The 22760-nt window shown below is 41.6% G+C and overlaps 1 protein-coding gene across 1 annotated transcript; it reads right to left on the bottom strand.

Annotated features, from left to right (window-relative positions):
• Positions 1-5713: 5713 nt before the first annotated feature.
• On the bottom strand, positions 5714-22304 carry LOC127527744 (gastrula zinc finger protein XlCGF57.1-like). Its single transcript, XM_051927479.1, has 3 exons — positions 22196-22304; positions 10307-10834; positions 5714-8209 (listed from the first exon to the last, which is right to left on the bottom strand). The coding sequence occupies exons 2-3, from the start codon at positions 10710-10712 to the stop codon at positions 7023-7025; spliced, it is 1593 nt and encodes a 530-aa protein (XP_051783439.1). The 5' UTR covers positions 10713-10834; positions 22196-22304; the 3' UTR covers positions 5714-7022.
• Positions 22305-22760: the final 456 nt, after the last annotated feature.

Genomic DNA, 22760 nt, shown 5'->3' with positions numbered 1-22760 from the left:
AAAAAGAACATCATACCAACAGTAAAATATGGTGGTGGTAGTGTGATGGTCTGGGGTTGTTTTGCTGCTTCAGGACCTGGAAGGCTTGCTGTGATAGATGGAACCATGAATTCTACTGTCTACCAAAAAATCCTGAAGGAGAATGTCCGGCCATCTGTTCATCAACTCAAGCTGAAGCGATCTTGGGTGCTGCAACAGGACAATGACCCAAAACACACCAGCAAATCCACCTCTGAATGGCTGAAGAAAAACAAAATGAAGACTTTGGAGTGGCCTAGTCAAAGTCCTGACCTGAATCCAATTGAGATGCTATGGCATGACCTTAAAAAGGCGGTTCATGCTAGAAAACCCTCAAATAAAGCTGAATTACAACAATTTTGCAAAGATGAGTGGGCCAGAATTCCTCCAGAGCGCTGTAAAAGACTCATTGCAAGTTATCGCAAACGCTTGATTGCAGTTATTGCTGCTAAGGGTGGCCCAACCAGTTATTAGGTTCAGGGGGCAATTACTTTTTCACACAGGGCCATGTTGGTTTGGATTTTTTTTTCTCCCTAAATAATAAAAACCACCATTTACAAACTGCATTTTGTGTTTACTTGTGTTATATTTGACTAATGGTTAAATGTGTTTGATGATCAGAAACATTTTGTGTGACAAACATGCAAAAGAATAAGAAATCAAGAAGGGGGCAAATAGTTTTTCACACCACTGTATATCTCCCTAAATATAAGTTGCACAGAAATGGTTCCCATATTGCTTTAAGCTCTTTTCCAGCTATATATAGATAGATAGCGTAGTTGGCAGGATTAGATAGATAGATAGATAGATAGATAGATAGATAGATAGATAGATAGATAGATAGATAGATAGATAGATAGATAGATAGATAGATAGTGTAGTTGGCAGGATTAGATAGATAGATGGATACTTTGTTAATCCCGAGGGGAAATTCCCATACTCCAGCAGCATCATACTGATAAAGAATAATATTAAATTAAAGAGTGATAACAATGCAGGTATAACAGACAGACAATAACTTTGTATAATGTTAACGTTTACCCTCCCAGGTGGAATTGAAGAGTCGCATAGTGTGGTGGAGGAACGATCTTCTCAGTCTGTCAGTGAAGCAGGACGGTGACAGCAGTCTGTCGCTGAAGCTGCTCCTCTGTCTGGAGATGTTCCTGTTCAGTGGATGCAGTGGATTCTCCATGATTGTCAGGAGTCTGCTCAGCGCCCGTTGCTGTGCCACAGATATCAGACTGTCCAGCTCCGTGCCTACAATAGAGCCTGCCTTCCTCACCAGTTTGTCCAGGCGTGAGGCGTCCCTCTTCTTTATGCTGCTTCCCCAGCACACCACCGCGTAGAAGAGGGCGCTCGCTACAACCATCTGATAGAACATCTGCAGCATCTTATTGCAAATGTTGAATGACGCCAGCCTTCTAGAGAAGTATAGTCGGCTCTGTCTTTTCTTACACAGAGCATCAGTATTGGCAGTCCAGTCCAGTTTATCATCCAGCTGCACTCCCAGGTATTTATAGGTTTGCACCCTCTGCATATTTTGTGTGAATACTATTCTATTCCCCAAAATGAAAAATTACCAAGTTATGAGTAATTATAATATTAAAAATTGAATTGCAAAAATACCTCTATTTGGGCAGCACGGTAGCGCAGTGGTAGCGCTGCTGCCTTGCAGTTAGGAGACCTGGGTTCGCTTCCCGGTCCTTCCTGCGTTGAGTTTCCATGTTCTCCTCGTGTCTGAGTGGGTTTCCTCCAGGTGCTCCGGTTTCCTCCCACAGTCCAAAGACTTGCAGATGACGTGGATTGGCGATTCTAAATGGTCCCTAGTGTGTGTTTGGTGTGTGGGTGTGTTTGTGTGTGTCCTGCGGTAGGTTGGCACCCTGCTCGGGATTAGTTCCTGCTTTGTGCCCTGTGTTGGCTGGGATTGGCTCCAGCAGACCCCCGTGACCCTGAGCAGAATTGAGCAGAAGCTTCATCAATGTCATCACTGACGCCTGTGCCAGCCATACTATTTCATGTCAAAATGCCTGCCGTGAGAAGGGCCCATTCCATCCATCCATTTTCCAACCCGCTGAATCCGAACACAGGGTCACGAGGGTCTGCTGGAGCCGATCCCAGCCAACACAGCGCACAAGGCAGGAAACAATCCTGGGCAGGGTGCCAACTCATCGCAGGACACACACACACACACCCACACACCAAGCACACACTAGGGCCAATTTAGAATCGTCAATCCACCTAACCTGCATGTCTTTGGACTGTGGGAGGAAACCGGAGCGCCCGAAGGAAACCCACGCAGACACGGGAAACTCCACGCAGGGAGGACCCGGGAAGCGAACCCAGGTCCCCAGGTCTCCCAACTGCGAGGCAGCAGCGCTACCCACTGCGCCACCGTGCCGCCCACAAGTAATTCTATTTTGATTAACTTGCTTTGGCATTATTTTCTTTTTTTTATTAATTTTTAACTGTTATTTTTATTTCAATTAAAATGATATTTTCACTGCTAGTTCTGGCTTTAGTGTTATTTTTCATGAACCCCAGTAACCCTTCAGTACCTCTCCTTGATCACTAACTGCTCTTCAACAGCACTGTCAGGAATTGTGGCTTTGATGCACACGTCAGAGAAGGAATGAGAGTTCAGAAAGGACTCACAAACCAAAGACCAGACTTTCTGGAGATGTTCATGACATGATAAAATAGCTTTGGTAAAGAAATGACCTCACTCCTCTCTGATGAATGCAGGGCACAGTAGAATGGGCCCTTCTCACGGCAGCCATTTTGAAATGAAATAGTACGGTAGGCACAGGCGTCACTCATGGCATTGATGAAGCTTCTGCTCAATTTGAGTGTAGCATAACTGGCATCTTCATTAATGTCATTACTTACACCTGTGCTTGTCGTACTATTCCATGTCAATATGGCTGCCATGAGAAAGGCCCATTAGTGATATGTAACCAGGCGATGCCACCTGTAAGTAATGAGAGCTCAGCAAGGACTCAAAAACCAGAGGCCACACTTTCTGGAGATGTTCATGATATGATAAGATAGCTTTGGTTAAAATTGACCAATTTGTGACCTCACTCCCCTCTGATGAATGCTGGGCAGGGCATTGGCATGTATTAGCCACAGTGTTATGGACTCTTTTCATAGCAGCCAAATATTATGGCAAGCACAGGTGTCACTAATGACATTGATGAACCTTCTCCTCAATTTCAGTGTAGCATAACTGAGACGTTCATTAATGTCGTACATATATATATATATATATATATATATATATATATATATATATATATATATATATATAAATACAGTCAAAGTAAAAATTATGTGAACCCCTAGGAGTGATCTGTATTTACTATATATGTAATTCCCATATTAAACCTGGTCGTATCTTCATGTCAGTCACCATAATGAACAAACACAGTCTCCTATAACTAAAGATACACAGATTTTCAGAGAATTTTTGACCTTATTGAATAAATCATGGTGGCGCAGTGGTAGCACTGCTGCCTCGCAGTTAGGAGACCCGGGTTCGCTTCCCGGGTCCTCCCTGCGTGGAGTTTGCATGTTCTCCCCATGTCTGCGTGGGTTTCCTCCCACAATCCAAAGATATGCAGGTTAGGTGGATTGGTGATTCTAAATTGGCCCTAGTGTGAGTGTGTGTGTGGGTGTGTTTGTGTGTGTCCTGTGGTGGGTTGGCACCCTGCCCGGGATTGGGTTCTGCCTTGTGCCCTGTGTTGGCTGGGATTGGCTCCAGCAGACCCCTGTGACCCTATGTTCAGATTCAGTGGGTTGGATAATGGATGGATGAATAAATCATTCAAACTGTGAAACTGAAGGTTGGAAACAGTAAGTGAACCCTAAGCTGATGACTTTTTAAAAAGCTCACTGCAGTCCGAATTTCGCACAGCTGAAGTCCATTTAATGAGACGAGTTCAGAGGTGTGGCCCCAGAATGACTTTGATTGATTATAAAGTTTGAGTTGGAGCTTTTGACAAGAAGCATATCCAGATGGGAATCACACCTCTCACTAAAAAGCCGTCTGAAGAGCTACGATGGAGAATTGTTCATCTACAGGAGACTGGAAAGGGTTACAAAGTCCTCTCAAAGATTTGAGATCTTCATCAGTCTACTTTTAGGCAAGTTGTCTATAAATGGAGATACTTTGGTATTGTGGCTACTCTGCCTAGATGACCCCAAGAGCACAACGCAAAGTCAGCAATGAGGTAAAGAACTTACAGCAAAGGACTTGAAGAAGTCATTAGAACTTCCTAACATCTCTGTTCATGAGTCAACTATATGCAAAACATGGAACAAAAAAGGAGTCCTTGGCAGGACACCAAGAAGGAAGCCACTGCTATCAAAAAAGAACATTGCTGAAAGAGCACCTGGACACTCCACAACAATACTGGGAATATGTTTTGTGGAGCGATGAAACTTCATTTGGCGTAAAAAGGGCACCGCATATCAACATCCAAACATCATCCCTACAGTAAAGTATGGTGGAGGGAACATCAGGATTTGGGCCTGCTTTGCTGCATCAGGACCTGGACATCTTGCCATCACTGAGGGGAAAACGAGTTCACACGTTTATCAACAAATTCTCCAGGATAATGTGAGGGTGTCTGTCCATCAACTTAAGCTCAGAAGAGGCTGGGTGATGCAACAGGACAACGACCCCAAACATCGCAGCAAATCCACAGCACAATGGCTTCACAAGAACAAACTCTGCCTAGTCAGAGCCCAGATCTCAATCCTATGACTTGAAGAGAGAGAGCCACACACAGAAGACAAGCAAAGAATATGGAAGAGTTCAGGCAGTTCTGCAGGGAAAAATGGGCTCCAATTCCCCACTTCGCACGATGTGGAGGTCTGATCTGCAGTTACAGGAGGCGCCTGCCACAGGAGGGTCAACCAGTTATTAAATCCTAAGGTTCACTTACTTTTTCCACTATCACTGTGAACGTTGAATGCGCTTGTGAAATAAAGACATGAAAGAGTAGAATTTGTTGCATGTCATTGGCTTCAGCTCATTGTGTAAATCAGGACCTGTGACTTAGATGAAGATCAGATCACTTCTTATGCGGTAAACCAGATCATTCCAAAGGATTCACACACTTTTTACTTTAACTGTATATATATATATATATATATATATATATATATATATATAAAATCCAACATCTGTCTGTCTGCTTTTCACGAGAGAACTACTTAACGGATTTAGATCGGGTGTTTTTCTTCTTATAATTTGCTCAAACATTCTGGTTGATTTTGTATGATTCCTCATACAGTACCACAGCTCCTCTCAGTCACCCTGTCATATGCTTTCTCCAGGTCCACAAAGACGTAATGCAACTCCTTCTGGCCTTCTCTAAACTTCTCCATCAACATCCTCAGAGCAAACATAAGATCTGTGGTGCTCTTTCTTGGCATGAAACCATCCTGCTGCTCACTAATCATCAGCTCACTTCTTAACCGAGCTTCCACTACTCTTTCCCAGAACTTCATGCTGTGGCTCATTAGTTTTATCCCCCTGTAGTTACTGCAGTCCTGCACATCCCCCTTATTCGTAAATATCGGCCCACCAGTACACTTCTTCTCCACTCCTCAGGCATCCTCTCACATTCCAAGATTCCATTAAATAATCTAGTAATAATAATAATAATAAATAGTTTTGCTTTACCTGTCCAGAGTGAATTCTCATGTGTCTATTAGGAGAGCTGAGGCTTGAGAAATGCTTTTCACAATTTGAACAACCCACCAATATGAATTCTTTCACGGTGATGAATGCCACTGCTGTCTGAGAATCTCAAACACATCAGAGACAAGGATACGGTTTTCAGTTCACTTCAGTTTATTTATTTTTGTCTTACACTCCTAAGTGGGTACAGGTGCAGAGCACTGTGCCAAGTTCACAGGTAAAATGCAAATACAAACTTCTACTAATTACAAAATGTCAACACCTAATAACACAGACTTGTCTACACTGACAGGGAAATGAGGTAGAGCAGAATATACTGATCTGTCCCTTAAGTAATCAATGAACTACGGAGAAAAACCATCGAGTTGTTCTGAACTCCGTTTCTGTCCAGTATGAACTCTCATGTGTTGCTGAAGTTTACCTTTTTGTAAGAATCGTTTCCCCACATTCAGAACACCAATGAGGATTCTCTTTGTGTGAATTCCTCCCAGTGGATTTTAGGCGCTAACATTCGCACTTCAGTCAGGACGTTTCTGCTGCACCTCCATTGTTCCTCATGATGCATCTTCTTGCAGTTTGGACAGAGTGATGGCAATTGGTGGAGACACCAAGAAATCCTGAGAGTTTCTCTTGATGAGTGCAGGGGCTACTCCACAAAGTGCACTTAAGTCAAGAAGTCTTGCTTAAAATCGACAAGCCAGGGTCATTTCAGGTCTACTTAAAAGGGATCAGAACCCGTCACACCAAAGCATCTCAGTGTCACCTCTTTGGCTGCTCCGTCCCTGGCTGAAGTTGAAGTTTAGTGGAGTGTTGAAGATTAAGAGTTCATAAAGCTCATTTTTGATGAGAAACACAAACTCTGAGAAAGGTGCAGAGGATGAATCTATCTATCTATTATTCATTTATTTATTTTTAGCAAATAAAATGTTGCTAAATGTTTACAAAAATGTACATGTTCAATAAAAAATAGTAAAATATTCTAAACTATCCATTGAAAACACAAAAAATTTAGACATACAGAAATGAAAGACCTGTGTGTGCACGAAGCAGTCTGCTCTGCTCATACTCAACCACAGTCACTAGATGGCTCACCTCGTATATGTGTGTTAATTCCTATTTCCCCCTCCTAATTTGTTACATGCTGGTATATCCCTAGCTCCATTTCCACCCAGCTCTACATTAGTTTTAGTTTACTATCCACCATGTTGTATTTCAGGTTTGTTGAGTTGATCACCTTTTTCCCTTCAGCTTGTCACTGGTTAATACATCTTTCAAACCTCAACACTCTGGCACAGTTTCATTTGTTCTTTTTTTCAGCTGGCTCAGTTCGGTTTCTTTTCGCTCTAGTGTGAATATTTACGTGGTAGTTAAGGCTTCTTCGGTGTGAAAATCGTTTACCACATTCAGAACAGCAAAACGGCTTCTCTCCAGTGTGAAGACGCTTATGCTGCCAAAAACATCCATGGTTAGCGAACTGTTTGCCACATTCAGAACAGCGATATGGCTTCTCTCCTGTATGAATCCGTGAGTGCTGCCTAAGGTAGTTACTGATAGTGAATCCTTTACCACATTCAGAACACACATAAAGCTTCACTCCTGTATGAATTTGTTTATGCTGGCGAAGAGTGCTTCTGTCAGAGAATCGTTTGCCGCATTCCAAACAGCAAAATGGCTTCTCTCCTGTGTGAATTTGTGTGTGCCTCTGAAGTTCACTACTATGAAAGAATCTTTTGCCACATTCTGAACAACAGTGAGGTTTATCTCCAGTGTGAATTTTGACATGAATCCGTAGGCTGCTTTTTTGTGTGAACCGTTTTCCGCATTCAGTACAACAAAAAGGCTTCTCTCCACTGTGAATTCTTAAGTGGTCACGGAAATGACCTAAAATTGAGAATCCTTTACCACATTCAGAACAGCAGTAAGGTTTATCTCCAGTGTGAATTTTTGTATGACTCTGAAGACCGCTGTTTTGGGAAAAGCTTTTGCCGCATTCAGCACAGCTGTATGGCTTTTCTCCAGTATGAATGCGGATATGCCGCTGGAGATCACGGTTACTGAAAAATCGTTTGCCACACTCTGCACAGCAGTGGGGTTTTTCTCCAGTATGGATTTTTTTATGTCTGTGTAGACTGCTCCTCTGTGAAAATATTTTTCCACATTCAGAACAGGCATATGACTTCTGAACTGCACGGATCGACTTATTATTACAATCAGATTTGCTTTTCAAACTTTTTCCACTTTCTGGAATGGTGTGTAAGGCCTCTTGATTTGAAGCACATACTTGTTGTTGATCACTGTTGATAGCTTCAGTCCGTCTTAGTTTGGAATCAGGAAAAGAAATGCACTGCAAAGATGCTGTAGTCAAACTCTCCAATCCTCTTGTTGATTTCTTCATCTTCTCCTTGTCATGTTTGTGTTGAAGTCTGCCCTGAAGGGAAGGCTGCACAAATGAAGATGGGGAGAAGCTGTGGCCCTCCTGGATATCTGCAATAATGAAAACAGTCTAGTTAATTTATAATCATTACAGAAAAGGGTATTTGTTACACTGGTTGGTGCTGCTGCTTCACCCTCAGTGTCATTCCTTCTCTGCCCAATGTTTTTGTGGACTTTGCTTTATGCCTCCCGTCTGTTCAGTTTCCCCATGTTCCTCTCATATCCCACTGAGGTGTCTACTGTGTTAATCACAATCCGCTGTGACCAAGTGTGGATGTGTGTGCCAGTGTGCCCTACGGTGGAGTGGCATCCATTCTCAGATTGAGATCTGCCTCACTTCAAAGGCTGCCTGTGACACAAGTGAAGAAAATGGATGTGCAGGATCTGACAAGTAGACATGATGAAGCAAGGCTTTTATGTGGATTCAGCCAAACTCCAGCTCAAGCCCTTCCATGTTAGGTGTCCCCCTCACTGTTCCTGCCGACTCCTGTTTTCTTGATGTTCTGCTCATTTCTGTCTTTTTCATTTTTAACAGGACCCTGCAGTGGATGAGTCATCATCAACGACGGATTCCATCCCTAGAACTTTGATTTATTCCTCCATAACTATTCACATTCCACCACAACACACTGTGTAATTGACAGGGACTGACCAACAGTATCTGGAATATGGCTGGTCAGTGTGTTTTATTTTTTTCTGCAATCTCAGGGGTCCAGCATCCTGGGGTTAAACCCTGCACCCTCATGTTGTCCATGTGGACTCTGTGTGACAGCACAACTCATCCTCAGGAAGCTCCTGTTCTAATTCCAGTTATTAGAAAATGCGAAAGCTACAGATGGACTGGTAAACTGGTGCAGTGTGTGTGTTGGAGGGGGTGAAGAGGCCCAAGATGGACTGGACTGGCTGCTGCTACATCCCTGATATCTGCTGTTGCTACTCCTCCTCTGTGTGAGACTCTGAATTGAATTAACAGTGATTGAGAATATTATGGGATGTCATCTACATATTTAAGTCCTAAATGCACACTGAATCACTGAACTTTCCCCACATATTCTGTATGTGTATTTTAAAAGACACCATGTGGGGACAGCGATCCCGACCAGTGCTGTGCTGGGATCCTTACCTGCCTGGGATACCAATGGCGTGGAAGGACAGGGAAAGGCAGTTTGCTTAGGGCATTGTCTTCCCCAAGGCGCAAGATGGCAACTTCCCTGGGTTACGGCATCACTACAGATTCCCACAGGGCACATTAGGAATTGTAGTTTGTTAGCTCAGCCCTCTTGGGTTCCATGGGTGCTACCAGGGGGAGCAGAAGGGACTAGCCAGCCCTATTTTGTTGGGATGCAGCCTCACCCAGAAGTACTCCCAAGCAACAGTTTTGGGACACCAGAGGTGCTCCCAGGTTTTACATGACAGGAGCTTCCCACCTCAACAAGTAGAGTCAGAATTGGGAGAAGGAAGACAAAGCTTGCTGGAGGTGCGGAGGACAGATGACGGTGTTTCTGGGAGTGACAGAGTATTGTACGTTGTGTGGGAAACGCATACATGCAAGAGCTTCACACAATTAAACCTTTTGTATTCAGAGCAAGCTTATGTCTAAGTCTTTGTGTCGGGAGTTCGGGGAGCTACAGCGCCCTCCTGGGGACCACAGTATATTCAAAAATCTCATTTCAGAGTAAACATCCACCTGTGTGAGGATGTGAGTCTGTGGACACAATCACTCTATTTAAATGACACTGGGCACAGCATTAGATGACAGAAGAGTTTGGGGCAAAATCACTCCAGTAGATTTGAGCTGCGTAGATGGAAAAAAAAATTTTTGTACACTTTTGTGTCCTAATTAAAGCACCACTGCAGAAAATATGTGTTCTAAGAAGATATGCTTGTTTAAATTAATTAAAAATAATATTAGTGATGTGTTACAGCTAAAATGTCAGTTTTGCATGGGAAAGTCACGTACTAAACACTTCCAGTCTTTTGAGTTTACACAAACCTTTACAATTTGTTTTTTGTTTTGTGCCTGAGTAGATGGTCTCTGTTTGTGTATCCCACTCTCATGTCCGCCTACTGCAACATCAAAACAAACACAGGTAGAATCTTTAAATAGCCTCCATTACACTCTCTTTTACAAGTATTCATATTACTTACTTATCCCCACACTTTGTTGTTCTCCTTCTCTCCTGTTTCCTTCATTCATCTTAACGTCAAACTCAGATAATTCAGACTTCAGTTCCAAAGAGTTCTGCTGGGTAGCCAGTTGTCTCGTGTTATGAAGCCAGAGCTGTAAACTGGAATGAGATTCTTCAAAAAACTCCTGCTTCAAACTACTTTCCGTTTCAAGGTGTTGCTGTTTAAGACTAACGGAGAAATCTTCCAAATCCTCGACTTTAACTTCAACAATCCCCACCTTGCACTCCTCCTCTTTAAAAATGGGAATTCTTTCTTCATTTTCCTCCACTTTCACACACACGTCCTCTGGTGTACCCCATTTACTGTCCTCCTCTTTAATGCATTTCAGTCTTCCATCTGTGCCACCCTCTTTGACGGAGGCCATGCTCTGTGGCAAACTTTTCTCTCCCCCCCAAGTGTCTGCACTTTCTCTTCTAAGACTCCCTTCTCACGCAGACTGCCTGGAGACCATTAAACACCTCACTGTGTGGCCATCGGAACTGGAATCTGGCAAAAGAAAAGATACAGCATTACTTCATAGAGTCACCTAAGTTAACGTGACCACATTTCAGGATTAATTTTCAGTTTTTTAACAAATACAGAAAACTACCAATGTAGTTGGAAACCCAGAACCTTCCAACATCAATCTAAGTAGCTCTCAGCAGGTTCGGAGTGAAAACCTACTTGATAAAGAGACAAAGTCCAACTGACTGAGACAAAGCCAAGAACAGGGAGAGGGGAGAAAGTTCAGAAATTCAGCCTTTTCATTTGGAATCCACTCATACTGGCAGCAGAGGACTACTCAGGTCTGGTCAAAATGTAACAGAGACAGATCCCGAGTCTGGATCAGACCTAAACGAAGACCAGCAATTCAAAGAGACTTGGACTGTGACATGTTGAAATGTCACATTCCAGTTACAATGAGGCATACGTGTCCAGCACAAACGTGTAGAGGGTCACGTTTGACCGCCCTTACAAAAATATTAACTTTTTATGGACTGTTGAGAATTTTGATTAAGGATCAATAAGCCTTATTATTCGTTTTGTGCTCTTAGCTATGAAAAGTTTAGGCCTAAAATCAACGTTAAAAGGACATCATTTATTTATTTAGTTAGAGAGGAATCTTGCCTGCCTGTCCTTCTCACTTGCTTTGTTTTCGAGTTTCTGTGAGCCGAAGTCATCATGAGCTCTCGGAGGAAGCAAGCAGGCAAACTTTGTTTTGAAAAATGCAGGAGCCGAGCTTTTTTTAAGACTAAACAAACTGCATGTAAGGCCTTTGCCTGTGTGAGTAAAGGGTAAGGTCTTCAGCTAGCGTATAAAACATATATCCGCTTAAATGGCATTTAGAAGCATTAGGGCTCATTAATACCTTAGGCAATAAAATTAAAAACACAACGTATTGTGATATTAGTTAGTTTGAGCACTATAGGGGCTTATGAGTTGATTGTCGAAAGTTAGGGGACTTTTTCCTGAACATGTGCCCATGATGTAAGCTGCAGCTTGGTCTCTGTCAGACCACTGGGCAGCTGTGTGCCACGACTTAAGAGCGCTGCTGTCTGCGTTCATGGGCTTCTATATTAGCATGCACGTATATGTTTTACAGGAGCATTTAAGTTTATATGGCAATGTTTCTTTATACAGCTTAGTGATAATAATAATGAGATACAGTAGCACATATGAGTGAGCTTAAAGAAGCAGTTGTTGAAGGCTTGTCTTTATCCTTCTTTCTCTCAAGCATTTAAGCACGGTGTCAAGGTTGTTTGTATCTTGGCCCATATCAGTGAAGCCCTGCGCTGCCCGCTCACTGGCACAGTCACCGGTTATGTTAGTCTTAGCCTTAAGGAACAAAAGCACAACAAGTAATCATTTCTCTCTATTACGAAAAAAAATCTTGGCAGGGAGGAAGACAATTTAACGTCCCGCGAGACAGAAGGACAGCTGCTGTACAAACTTTTAAATGATCGAAGCGCAGCGCGACAAGCAGAACATGCACCTCGGCAGCTGATCCGTCCACATCCCCTTATCCCTTTCCCAACACGAGCGGGAGAGACATGAAGTGGCAGAAGCGTAGCGCGCCTCCAGGGGGGTTGAGCAAAGCGATCGAGACCTGATCAACTCGGAGAGACACTTTGACGTCACGCGAGACCAGCCATTACTAATATTGTTCTAGTATTATCCGTGTATAGACCTCCTAAATTCAACACGTCTTTTTTTGAGGAATTCTCTGACTTGATGTCAATTTTAATTATGAGCTATGACACACTCTTAATAGTCGGCGACTTTAACTTTCATATCGATAATCAATGTGACCAAAAAGTAAAAGAATTTATGAACCTCGTGGACTCTTTTGATTTGAGACAGCTCATTAATCAGCCTACACATAAAGCAGGTCATACGTTAGACTTAGTGATTACTAAAGGACTAAAAGTTGATATAAAACAGGTCATTGATTTTGGTCTATCAGACCATTTTGTTCGACTTTTTAATATAGAAATATTGATAGAAAACACTCATGAGAAGCATATTGTTAAAAAACGCTTCTTTGACTCATCAGCAGCTTTAAAACTTACAAACATTCTAACCAATCAGTCCGTTTATAGTGCCAACTATAATAGCGAGGAGAATGTAAATAGTAAGGTGGAAAGATTTAATACTAAAGTGAGGGCTGCTGTTGACATAGTCGCACCTGAAAAGACAGTTAAAAAATCTTCTAACATTGTTATACCATGGAAGACCCAAAGAGTGTCTGATTTAAAGAGAACATGCCGTAGAGCTGAGCGTAAATGGAGGAAAACTAAACTAACTATCCACTATGAAACATTAAAGGTTAAAATAACAGAATACAATAACACAGTCCGTCTTGAGAGGCGCTGCTATTTCTCTAAGATTATAAATAACAATGCTAGTAATCCCAGAGTCTTATTCTCGACGATTGATCGTCTGTTAAACCAGGTAACTCAAAGGAATTCCTCCTAAGTACTTCCAGTAAAACCTGTGAGGCTATCGCTGTATTTTTCAATCAAAAAATTAATGATATTAGAAATAACATAGTATATCTCCCCAATACTGTGGATCCTCCTATACCCCAGTATTCCGTTATAAACAAATTAAATTCTTTCACTAGGATAGATTTACCTGATTTACATAAAATAATTTCTCAAATGAAACCCTCCACCTGTGCCCTTGACCCAATACCAACAAATTTTTTCAAAGAAGTATCGGGTGTGCTTAGTGATAATGTTCTTGACATAGTAAATTCGTCATTAGATACGGGGGTCTTCCCAGACTGTCTTAAGACTGCGGTAGTTAAACCCCTACTTAAGAAAAATAACCTCGACCCCTCTGCTTTTGAAAATTATAGACCCATCTCTAACCTGCCTTTCTTAAGTAAAATCCTAGAGAAGGCAGTCATTATGCAGTTAAATGAGCACCTCAATAAACCTGCTATTCTTGATAAATTTCAGTCAGGTTTTAGAACAAATCACAGCACAGAAACTGCACTCGTTAAAGTAGTAAATGACTTGTGGGTAAATGCAGACAGAGGCCGTCTATCTGTTCTTATCCTCTTAGATCTGAGTGCCACATTTGACACCATTGATCATAATATTCTTAGAAATCGCCTTAGTCAATGGGTGGGCCTCTCTGGCAGTGTCTTAAATTGGTTTGAATCCTACCTGGCAGGGAGAAAATTCTTTGTTATTTGTGGTAATTATAACTCAAAGACACATGATATCCTATATTGTGTTCCAGAAGGATCTATTCTGGGTCCGCTGCTCTTTTCGATTTACATGCTTCCGTTAGGTCAGATTATCTCAGGGCACAACGTGAGCTACCACAGCTATGCTGATGACACACAGCTGTATTTATCAATAGCACCTGATGACCCCGATTCTCTTGATTCACTAACACAATGTCTAACTTGTATCTCAGAATGGATGAATAGTAACTTTCTCAAGTTAAATAAGGAGAAAACTGAAATCTTGGTAATTGGCAATATTGGATACAATGAGGCTATTAGAAATAAACTGGATGCATTAGGATTAAAAGTCAAGACGGAGGTAAAAAGCTTAGGGGTAACTGTTGACTGTAATCTAAATTTTAAATCACATATTAAATCAGATCACTAGGACAGCATTTTTTCACTTAAGAAACATAGCAAAAGTTAGACCTCTTATATCATCGAAAGATGCAGAGAAATTAGTTCACGCTTTTGTTTTCAGTCAACCAGATTACTGTAACGCACTCCTCTCAGGACCACCCAAAAAAGACATAAATCGTTTGCAACGAGTGCAGAATGCAGCTGCTAGAATCCTAACCAGGAAAAGAAAATCCGAACACATTTCTCCAGTTTTGATGTCACTACACTGGTTACCTGTGTCATTCAGGATTGACTTTAAAATTCTGCTTATGGTTTATAAAGCCTTAAATAATCTCGCCCCATCTTATATATCGGAATGTCTGATGTCTTATATTCCAAATCGTAACCTCAGATCCTCAACGGAGTGTCTCCTTAGAATTCCAAGAGCAAAACTTAAAAGAAGTGGTGAGGCGGGAGGCCTTCTGCTGTTATGCACCTAAAATCTGGAATAGCCTGCCAGTAGGAATTTGCCAGGCTAATACAGTGGAGCACTTTAAAAAACTACTGAAAACACATTATTTTAACATGACCTTCTCATAACTTCACTGTAATTTAATCCTGACACTCTGTATATCCAATTCATTATAATAACTATTCATTCAGAATCTGTACTAACCCCTACTCTCTCTTCTGTTTCCTTTTCCGGTATCCTTTTGGTGGTGGCGCAATACTCAAAGCTCCGTGATGTTCCAACAATGATGGATGGATTAAAAGCCAGAAGTCTGTATGACCATCAGCATCAAGTGACTCCGTGAGAACCCTAACTACAAAGAGGACTATTTCATTTCTGTTAGGTAGAATGCCCAGAGAGGACTGGGCGGTCTCGTGGCCTGAACCCCTACAGATTATATTTTTTTCTCCAGCTTTCTGGAGGTTTTTTTTGTTTTTTCTGTCCACCCTGGCCATCGGACCTTACTACTTTTCTATGTTAACTAATGTTGTCTTATTTTAATTTATTATTTTGTCTTTTATTTTTCTCTTCTTCATTATGTAAAGCACTTTGAGCTACTTTTTGTATGAAAATGTGCTATAGAAATAAATGTTGTTGTTGTTGTTGATTACAACCTTAGGAAGCAAGACCCGTGAGAGGGTGACTTTTGCACGACACGCCCTACTTACAAACAATTTAAAACAAGTTCACGGATACCTAACCTCGCAGTTGTTGGAATGCTTTTGGCAGACACACTTCATGTGCACCCAGGTCTTAAAACAATGACAAGCAGAACACGCAGCCCACCAGCAGCAGCATCAAGCCAGCAGATGATCCGACCGCTTCTCCTTAGCATGCGTTCAGCCAACACCCACCCTTCACAAAGCGAGTGGCAGAGACGCGAAGTGGCAAAATGACAGCTGCTGTACGGGCTTTTAAATGATCGATGCAAAGCACGACAAGTGGAACAAACTGCTCGGCAGCAGAAAGACATCAGCTGAACCGCCCGCATCTCTTTAGCGTATGTACAGCTGCCCACCCTTAACAACGCGAGCAGCGTTATATGTCCCGCGAGAAAGAGATTTAACCACGTACGGGGTCAGAAATAAAAGACAAATATTGCTTTTACAAAAGTTTTAAAGTAAAAGTGAAAATAATGCATATGTAACAATTCCCATGAAAATAATCTCTTTAAACTGTATATCCAGTGGGCGAGCGAAGCAAGCAGGGGGCGGATCCCCCTAGTATTGAATTATTAATTAGGCAGTCCAGTTTTCATGTATGGGCCCTTCTGATCTCAACTTAATTGTTAACTTGAGAATTGATTAACAACTGAAAGGCCATCGATCTTAACAGCTCAGGATTAGGCCGTGAGAATGAAGGGTTAGGGGTAATCAGGAGATGCTTATCGCCGGATGGCAAATACAGTGCATCTGGAAAGTATTCACAGCGCATCACTTTTTCCACATTTTGTTATGTTACAGTCTTATTCCAAAATGGATTAAATTCATTTTTTTCCTCAGAATTCTACACACAACACCCCATAATGACAACGTGAAAAAAGTTTACTTGAGGTTTTTGCTTGTCTACCACAGGTGGCGCAGTGGTAGTGCTGCTGCTTTGCTGTAAGGAGACTGTGGAAGATTTTGGGTTCGCTTCCCGGTTCCTCCCTGTGTAGATAGTGCTTTGAGTACTGAGAAAAGCGCTATATAAATGTAATGAATTATTAACTATTATTATTAAATTTAGTAAAAATAAACAAATTGAAAAAGCACATGTACATAAGTATTCACAGCCTTTGCCATGAAGCTCAAAATTAATACATTTTAATAAATTTGCAAAAACCTCAAGTAAACTTTTTTCACGTTGTCATTATGGGGTGTTGTGTGTAGAATTCTGAGGAAAAAAATGAATTTAATCCATTTTGGAATAAGGCTGTAACGTAACAAAATGTGGAAAAAGTGATGCGCTGTGAATACTTTCTGGATATACTGTATGAATATATTATATATATGGAAGAGAAAGTCTGTGATACGGTTTGCATATCTGCAGCTGGAGATCCACATAGGGAGAAAAAATGAATCCCGTATCATAAAGTAGTTTTTTATTCCTGAGCTTTCAGCCCCTGCCAGGGATCTTCATCAGAGGATAATGCTTAGACTTACAAGAATCAAAGGCAATATATAGCAACACATTAATTGGGGGGGGGGGGGGGGGGGGGCTATGTCAGTGTGATGGGGGGGTATTGGGTGTACAGTTTATTTATTATGTACATGTTCTTCTTAAGTTTGCATATGCTGGATTCATGTCCAGGTGTCTGTTGATGGCGTTCTCATTTGATAGCCAACTCTCTGGCACTTTTAGTACTGGCCTTAAATTTGACTTGTACGTTGTCCCAGTTCAATGTATGTCCTGTTGATTTAGTATGCGTGTAGATCAATGAAAGTGAGTCCTTTCTTCTGACGGCGTTGCGATGTTCCTGTATTTGTGTTGCAATTCTTTTTGACATTTGTTGTATGTATACCGCTAGGCAAGAACTGCATGGAATGCTATAAACTGCGTTTCGTGTTTCTGCTATCGATTTCTTGTTTTTAGCATTAAAGCGGACCGTGCGCAGATTGTTCGTGGGTTTGTGTGCTATTCTGACGCCTGACTTGGCCAGGATGCGCGCTGCGCCTTCAGACACCTTGTGGTGATAAGGGAGTGAGAGTGCCAGGTGGGGTGGGGGTTCTGATTCAATTCGTTTTCTGAGTTTTTTGGCGTCTTCTGTGTAAGCTCCGAATAATGAATGTTTTTGAGTATCCGTTTGAGGGGAAAAGATGGAAGAGATAGCGTCTCTCATTCATTTTTGTTTCCTTCATATTACAGTGGGTGTGGACTCTTCTGAATAGAGTTTTCACACAGCTCCGTTTATGAGATACTGGGTGGTTGCTGGTGAAGTGTAATATCTTGTCTGCGTAGCATTCTTTACGGTGAACACTTGTGGTCAGGGTGGCGTCATTATTTCTTTTGATGTAGATATCCAGGAAGCTGATGTGTCGGTTCATTTCTTTTTCCATTGTGAATTGGATTGCAGGGAATATTGTGTTGATGTGGTTGTAGAATTCGTTCAGCTGGTTATTTTTTAATATGATGAATGTGTCGTCTACATAGCGTATCCAAATTTTGGGTGTGAACTGGGATAGAGCCATGTTTTCAAATCGCTGCATTACCAGTTCCGCTAGAAGTCCTGATAACGGCGATCCCATTGGCATGCCTTTTTTCTGAGTGTAGTATTTGCCGTTGAAATGAAAGTGAGTTTTTTGGCAAAATGATATTAGGTGCATTATGTCTTTAATGGAGAGTTTAGTTATCTATAATAATAAAAGGCAAAGCCCTCACTGACTGACTGACTGACTCACTCACTCACTCACTGACTCACTCATCACTAATTCTCCAACTTCCCGTGTAGGTGGAAGGCTGAAATTTGGCAGGCTCATTCCTTACAGCTTACTTACAAAAGTTAGGCAGGTTTCATTTCGAAATTCAAAGCGTAATGGTCATAACTGGAACATATTTTTTGTCCATACACTGTAATGGAGGAGGCGGAGTCACGTATTGCGTCATCACGCCTCCTACGTAATCACGTGAACTAAAAACAAGGAAGAGATTTACAGCACGAGTCACACGCGGGAACGAAGGTAAATGACGTTAATTTTTGACTGTCTTTTAATACTGTGTAAGCATACATATTAACACATGTGCAATTAAACGTGTGCATTTACGGGGTGATTTCTCAGGCTTAAAAGCTCACCTTTTATCAAACGCGGGAACAAAGGTAACTGACGTTGTTCACTGTCTTTTAATACTGTGTAACCATACATATTAACACATGTGCAATTAAACGTGTGCATTTACGGGGTGATTTCTCAGGCTTAAAAGCTCGCCTTTTACTAAAAAGGTAAATGCAAAACTATTTTCAATCAGTTTATTGAAACGCTCCCGTTAAGGATTGCAATAACATATTCGCGAGATAAAAGAACGAAGTAGGGGGAAATGGAGGAAGAGCCGCAAACAGCGAAGAGCAAAAAATTAATTAAACAATTGAGAACGGAGCGAGTGAAGCATACAAGCATGTTCATAAGGGAAACAAAGCACAGTGTAAAACGTAAGTTTAAATAAAGTTTATAGAAACGCTCCCGCTGCGGATTGCAATAACATATTCGCGAGATTAAAGTTTAATGAGAAGACACGAGGTATAAACGAAGCACACGCCGTGGCGCAACGTTAGGGGCAACAGTTTCAACCATTCTATGATCTGCTTCTCGCAACTGAAAGACGGCACATGGCGGATGTTAGCCGACTTGCTGACCGCAACGTTAGGGGCTTCAACTATGGCGCTGACGCCACATCTCAGTGCCAACACTTTGCAGACTCTACTTAAAAGACACGCCCTCCTCACTGGACAGTTAAAAACACCAATCAAACTAACGATGACATCAAGTATTACCCAATCAAAAGTAGGAAAGGAGGCATCTTCATAAAATGCGTGTGGGATGATTTGCATAACACGCTGCTTTAAAAAAAAATGATAAAAAAAATACGGGATAAATCCCGTCCAGTATTGATTCAAAACGGGACGCGCAATTTCATTCTCAAACGCGGCACGATTCCGTATTTTAAAGGACGGGTGGCAACCCTACAGTGCCAGGTAACCACCCATACAATCAGATTGTGATTCAGACTAGGAATGCAATGAATGTAATTACCCCGATCTACATACAAGGTGAAAGTCTTGCAACATTCAAAGATGATGGTTTGGGATAATTAGTACTTATTAAGTACAACATTGAACATAAAAGAGCTTATGAAGCCTTGAACCGAAAAAAGCAAGATCTCAGAGATCGTAAAAAAAAAAATAGGAGCTAATGTCGTTTTACTCGCTGTAGATTTTAGTCAAACATTACCAGTTATTCCACGAGGGAGACCAGCAGATGAACTCAACGCGTGTTTAAAATCCATGCTTCTCCCACGGTCGGTTATATGTCGCGTGTTCTCGGGTAGGTGCACCAAAAAATGTATACATTTAAGCATGTAATGGGCAAAGACAAAATGAGGTATACCCGAAGGCACTGCAGTAGTACTCAATGTAACTTTACTTCTTAAATGTTAATGTTTTACTGTTTAATAATTTATACGCTTCTTATATATTATTCAAATTCTTTTATCAAAATACCAGTAACAGCGCAATGCACGATAACATGGAGTGAATACACCATACGCATCCGCCCACGGCCGCCCTGGTGTGCGCAGATAGGAGTTGATTCTAAAATAAAATAAACATAAAAAGAGTAATACAATCATCACCCATAAAGCGGATAGCAGACGTGACGTATTATATGTGTACCACATTTCAAGTCAATAGGTGAAACGGTTTGCAAGCTACAGGTGATTTAAAATCCTGGACAGACCAACGAAAAGCCACGGTAGCAAATTATACAAGAACATTTTACTGTTTAATAATTTATATTTATATGAAATGTGCTTCTTATATATTACTTCATATTCTCATATGATAATGATGTTAATGTTGTTTATATTCATTTCTATGTTATTGTAAGTGCATCTATGTGTGTATATGTATGTATGTATATATATATATAAAAAATATATGTGTATATGTATATATGATATATCTGTATATGTGTGTATATGTGTGTGTATATGTCTATATGTATATATTTATGACAGCAACACTCATAACAATGACAACACAATTACATTGACAATCATGTTACGTTATTTTTAAAATGTTTCCTTTACTTTTTCATAACCTCTTTAACACACTACTTCTCCGCTGCGAAGCGCGGGTATTTTGCTAGTTGTCTCTATGGTGGGGTCGCTTTCCAGTCTCATTAATAGTGTTTCTGTGGCCAGATGAATCGGAATCAATGTATATAGCGATACAACGTCAAACGAGACCATGATCTCGTCCTCGGAGATGGATGCATCTTTTAAGCGCTGTAATGCCAACTCAGCGCTGTTCACCGAAGATAGATAGATAGATAGATAGATAGATAGATAGATAGATAGATAGATAGATAGATATGAAAGGCACTTTATGATTGATAGATAGACAGATAAGAAAGGCACTATATAATAGACAGACATGAAATTCGCTATATGATACACACAGACAGACGTGAAAGGCACTATATGATAGACAGACAGAAAGACGTGAAAGGCACTATATGATAGACAGATGTGAAAGACACTATGATTAATAGAGAGACAGGCAGACAGATAGATATGAAAGGCACTATATAATTGATAGATAGAGACTTTACTATCTGATAGACAGACAGATAGATTATGAAAGGCACTATATAACAGTTAGATATACTGTAGCTAAACACATCTTTTAGTAAATCCCCATATTTCACATCTCAGAGGAGTGTAGATGTCCCGTGATGGACTATTTTACTGCGCAGTGACACCTCTGCATATGCGCGATTTGTGCAGCTGGCGCGAGTGCCTATCGTGTCGGGCAGCACGCTGTCCGTTTGTTGAGTCCTCTTTGTTGTATAAATCTGCTTGTTAGTAAACTCACTAACTACTTTCTCGTCTACTTAATTTCGTTGAACTTTCCACCGCGGTCAGTATAAAATGTCAGAATAAAGCTGTTCAAATGACAGCCGCCACTTCATCCGCTTTTACAGACGAGTCGAACCGCTCCGGGCGCCCCCGACTTTAATACTCACCGAGTCAGACTACAATATCAAGACGTCTTATTTGAAAACGCTAACATTATTTATGTATTTATTTATTTATTTATTGAATGCATGGAAACATTTATACGGTGCCAAGATGTTTATGTCACAGCCTTGCACCCCCCTTCACTCTCTTAGACCCCTGGGTTTAACCCGGGCCTGTCCGCTAGCCCCCGTGTCATTTCCTCCGGGGCTCTATTCGTATTACAGACGCTACTTGGGTCACCGAGCTTGTGAAACTTGGATTTTTGTAAATCCCTCCGCACCCTGAACTCGGGCTGAATGACGAGCACGGACGGGACGAGTGAGCGGCTTACACGGCAGTCTGGACCTTCGCCGTAAACGTGAACGGGAGAGTGGCAGTGTGGGGCGGGTGCCGTGTATTCCTAAAACTATCGGACTTGCGCAGATTGCCCCGACTCTCTTTTTTTCTGTCTTCTCGGGTCATCGCACCCACACTGCCGTTGTTTTTCCGCCTCCCCGACATTCCTACCCACACCCTGGTCTCCTCTCCTTTCCCACCCGGTATTCCAAATGCTATCGTTGCTTACCGACACTCTTCCACCTCCACTTCTTCTTCGATGGTTCTTTCTTCTCTTCTTCTGTTCACTTTTGTCTCTGAAAGGCACAAACGAATTTCGTGCAGGTGTCCGACATCGGAATTAAAAGAGAGAAACAAAACGCGTCATCAAAGAGCGACTCGATAGGCTGTGCTTAGAAAAGCGATATCAAGTGGGCAAACACTGCCCTCTCCTGGACGGAGGGAGGATTATCTATTATGGTTTCATTTAGCTCAGATTTTTAAAAGCTCAGTTCTTCAATACGACTGAATATTTAGACCCACGAAGGACTGGCGTCCTGCTCAGCACGAGCTCTACAATCTAGCCTGATACGATGCCAGGATTGGCTCCAGTCTACTGTGATCTTGAATTGAATTAAGATGGATTGAGGATGATGATGATCATGATGAATTTGTTAACTTCTGCCTGTGCTGAGCTCCAGCGAACCATAGCACTTAACTGGATTAGGTGGGTTTGATGATGGCTCAGTGGACGGTTAGGTTCAAGATGAAGGTCACATTAATGTTTCTATGGATTTCTCAGTGTGGCAGGGTAG

Source organism: Erpetoichthys calabaricus, chromosome 5 (assembly GCF_900747795.2).
Source record: "Erpetoichthys calabaricus chromosome 5, fErpCal1.3, whole genome shotgun sequence".
NCBI classification, from domain to species: Eukaryota; Metazoa; Chordata; class Cladistia; order Polypteriformes; family Polypteridae; genus Erpetoichthys; species Erpetoichthys calabaricus.
This window is presented reverse-complemented; position numbering and strand designations above follow the sequence as displayed.

Bases quoted from the DNA above. Each gene is read 5' to 3' on its own strand.
- LOC127527744 (XM_051927479.1), bottom strand. From the start codon at position 10,712: ATGGCCTCCGTCAAAGAGGGTGGCACAGATGGAAGACTGAAATGCATT. The intron at 8,210-10,306 runs GTAAGTAATATG...TCATTATTGCAG, and splicing joins ACAACAAAGTGTGGGGATAA to ATATCCAGGAGGGCCACAGC.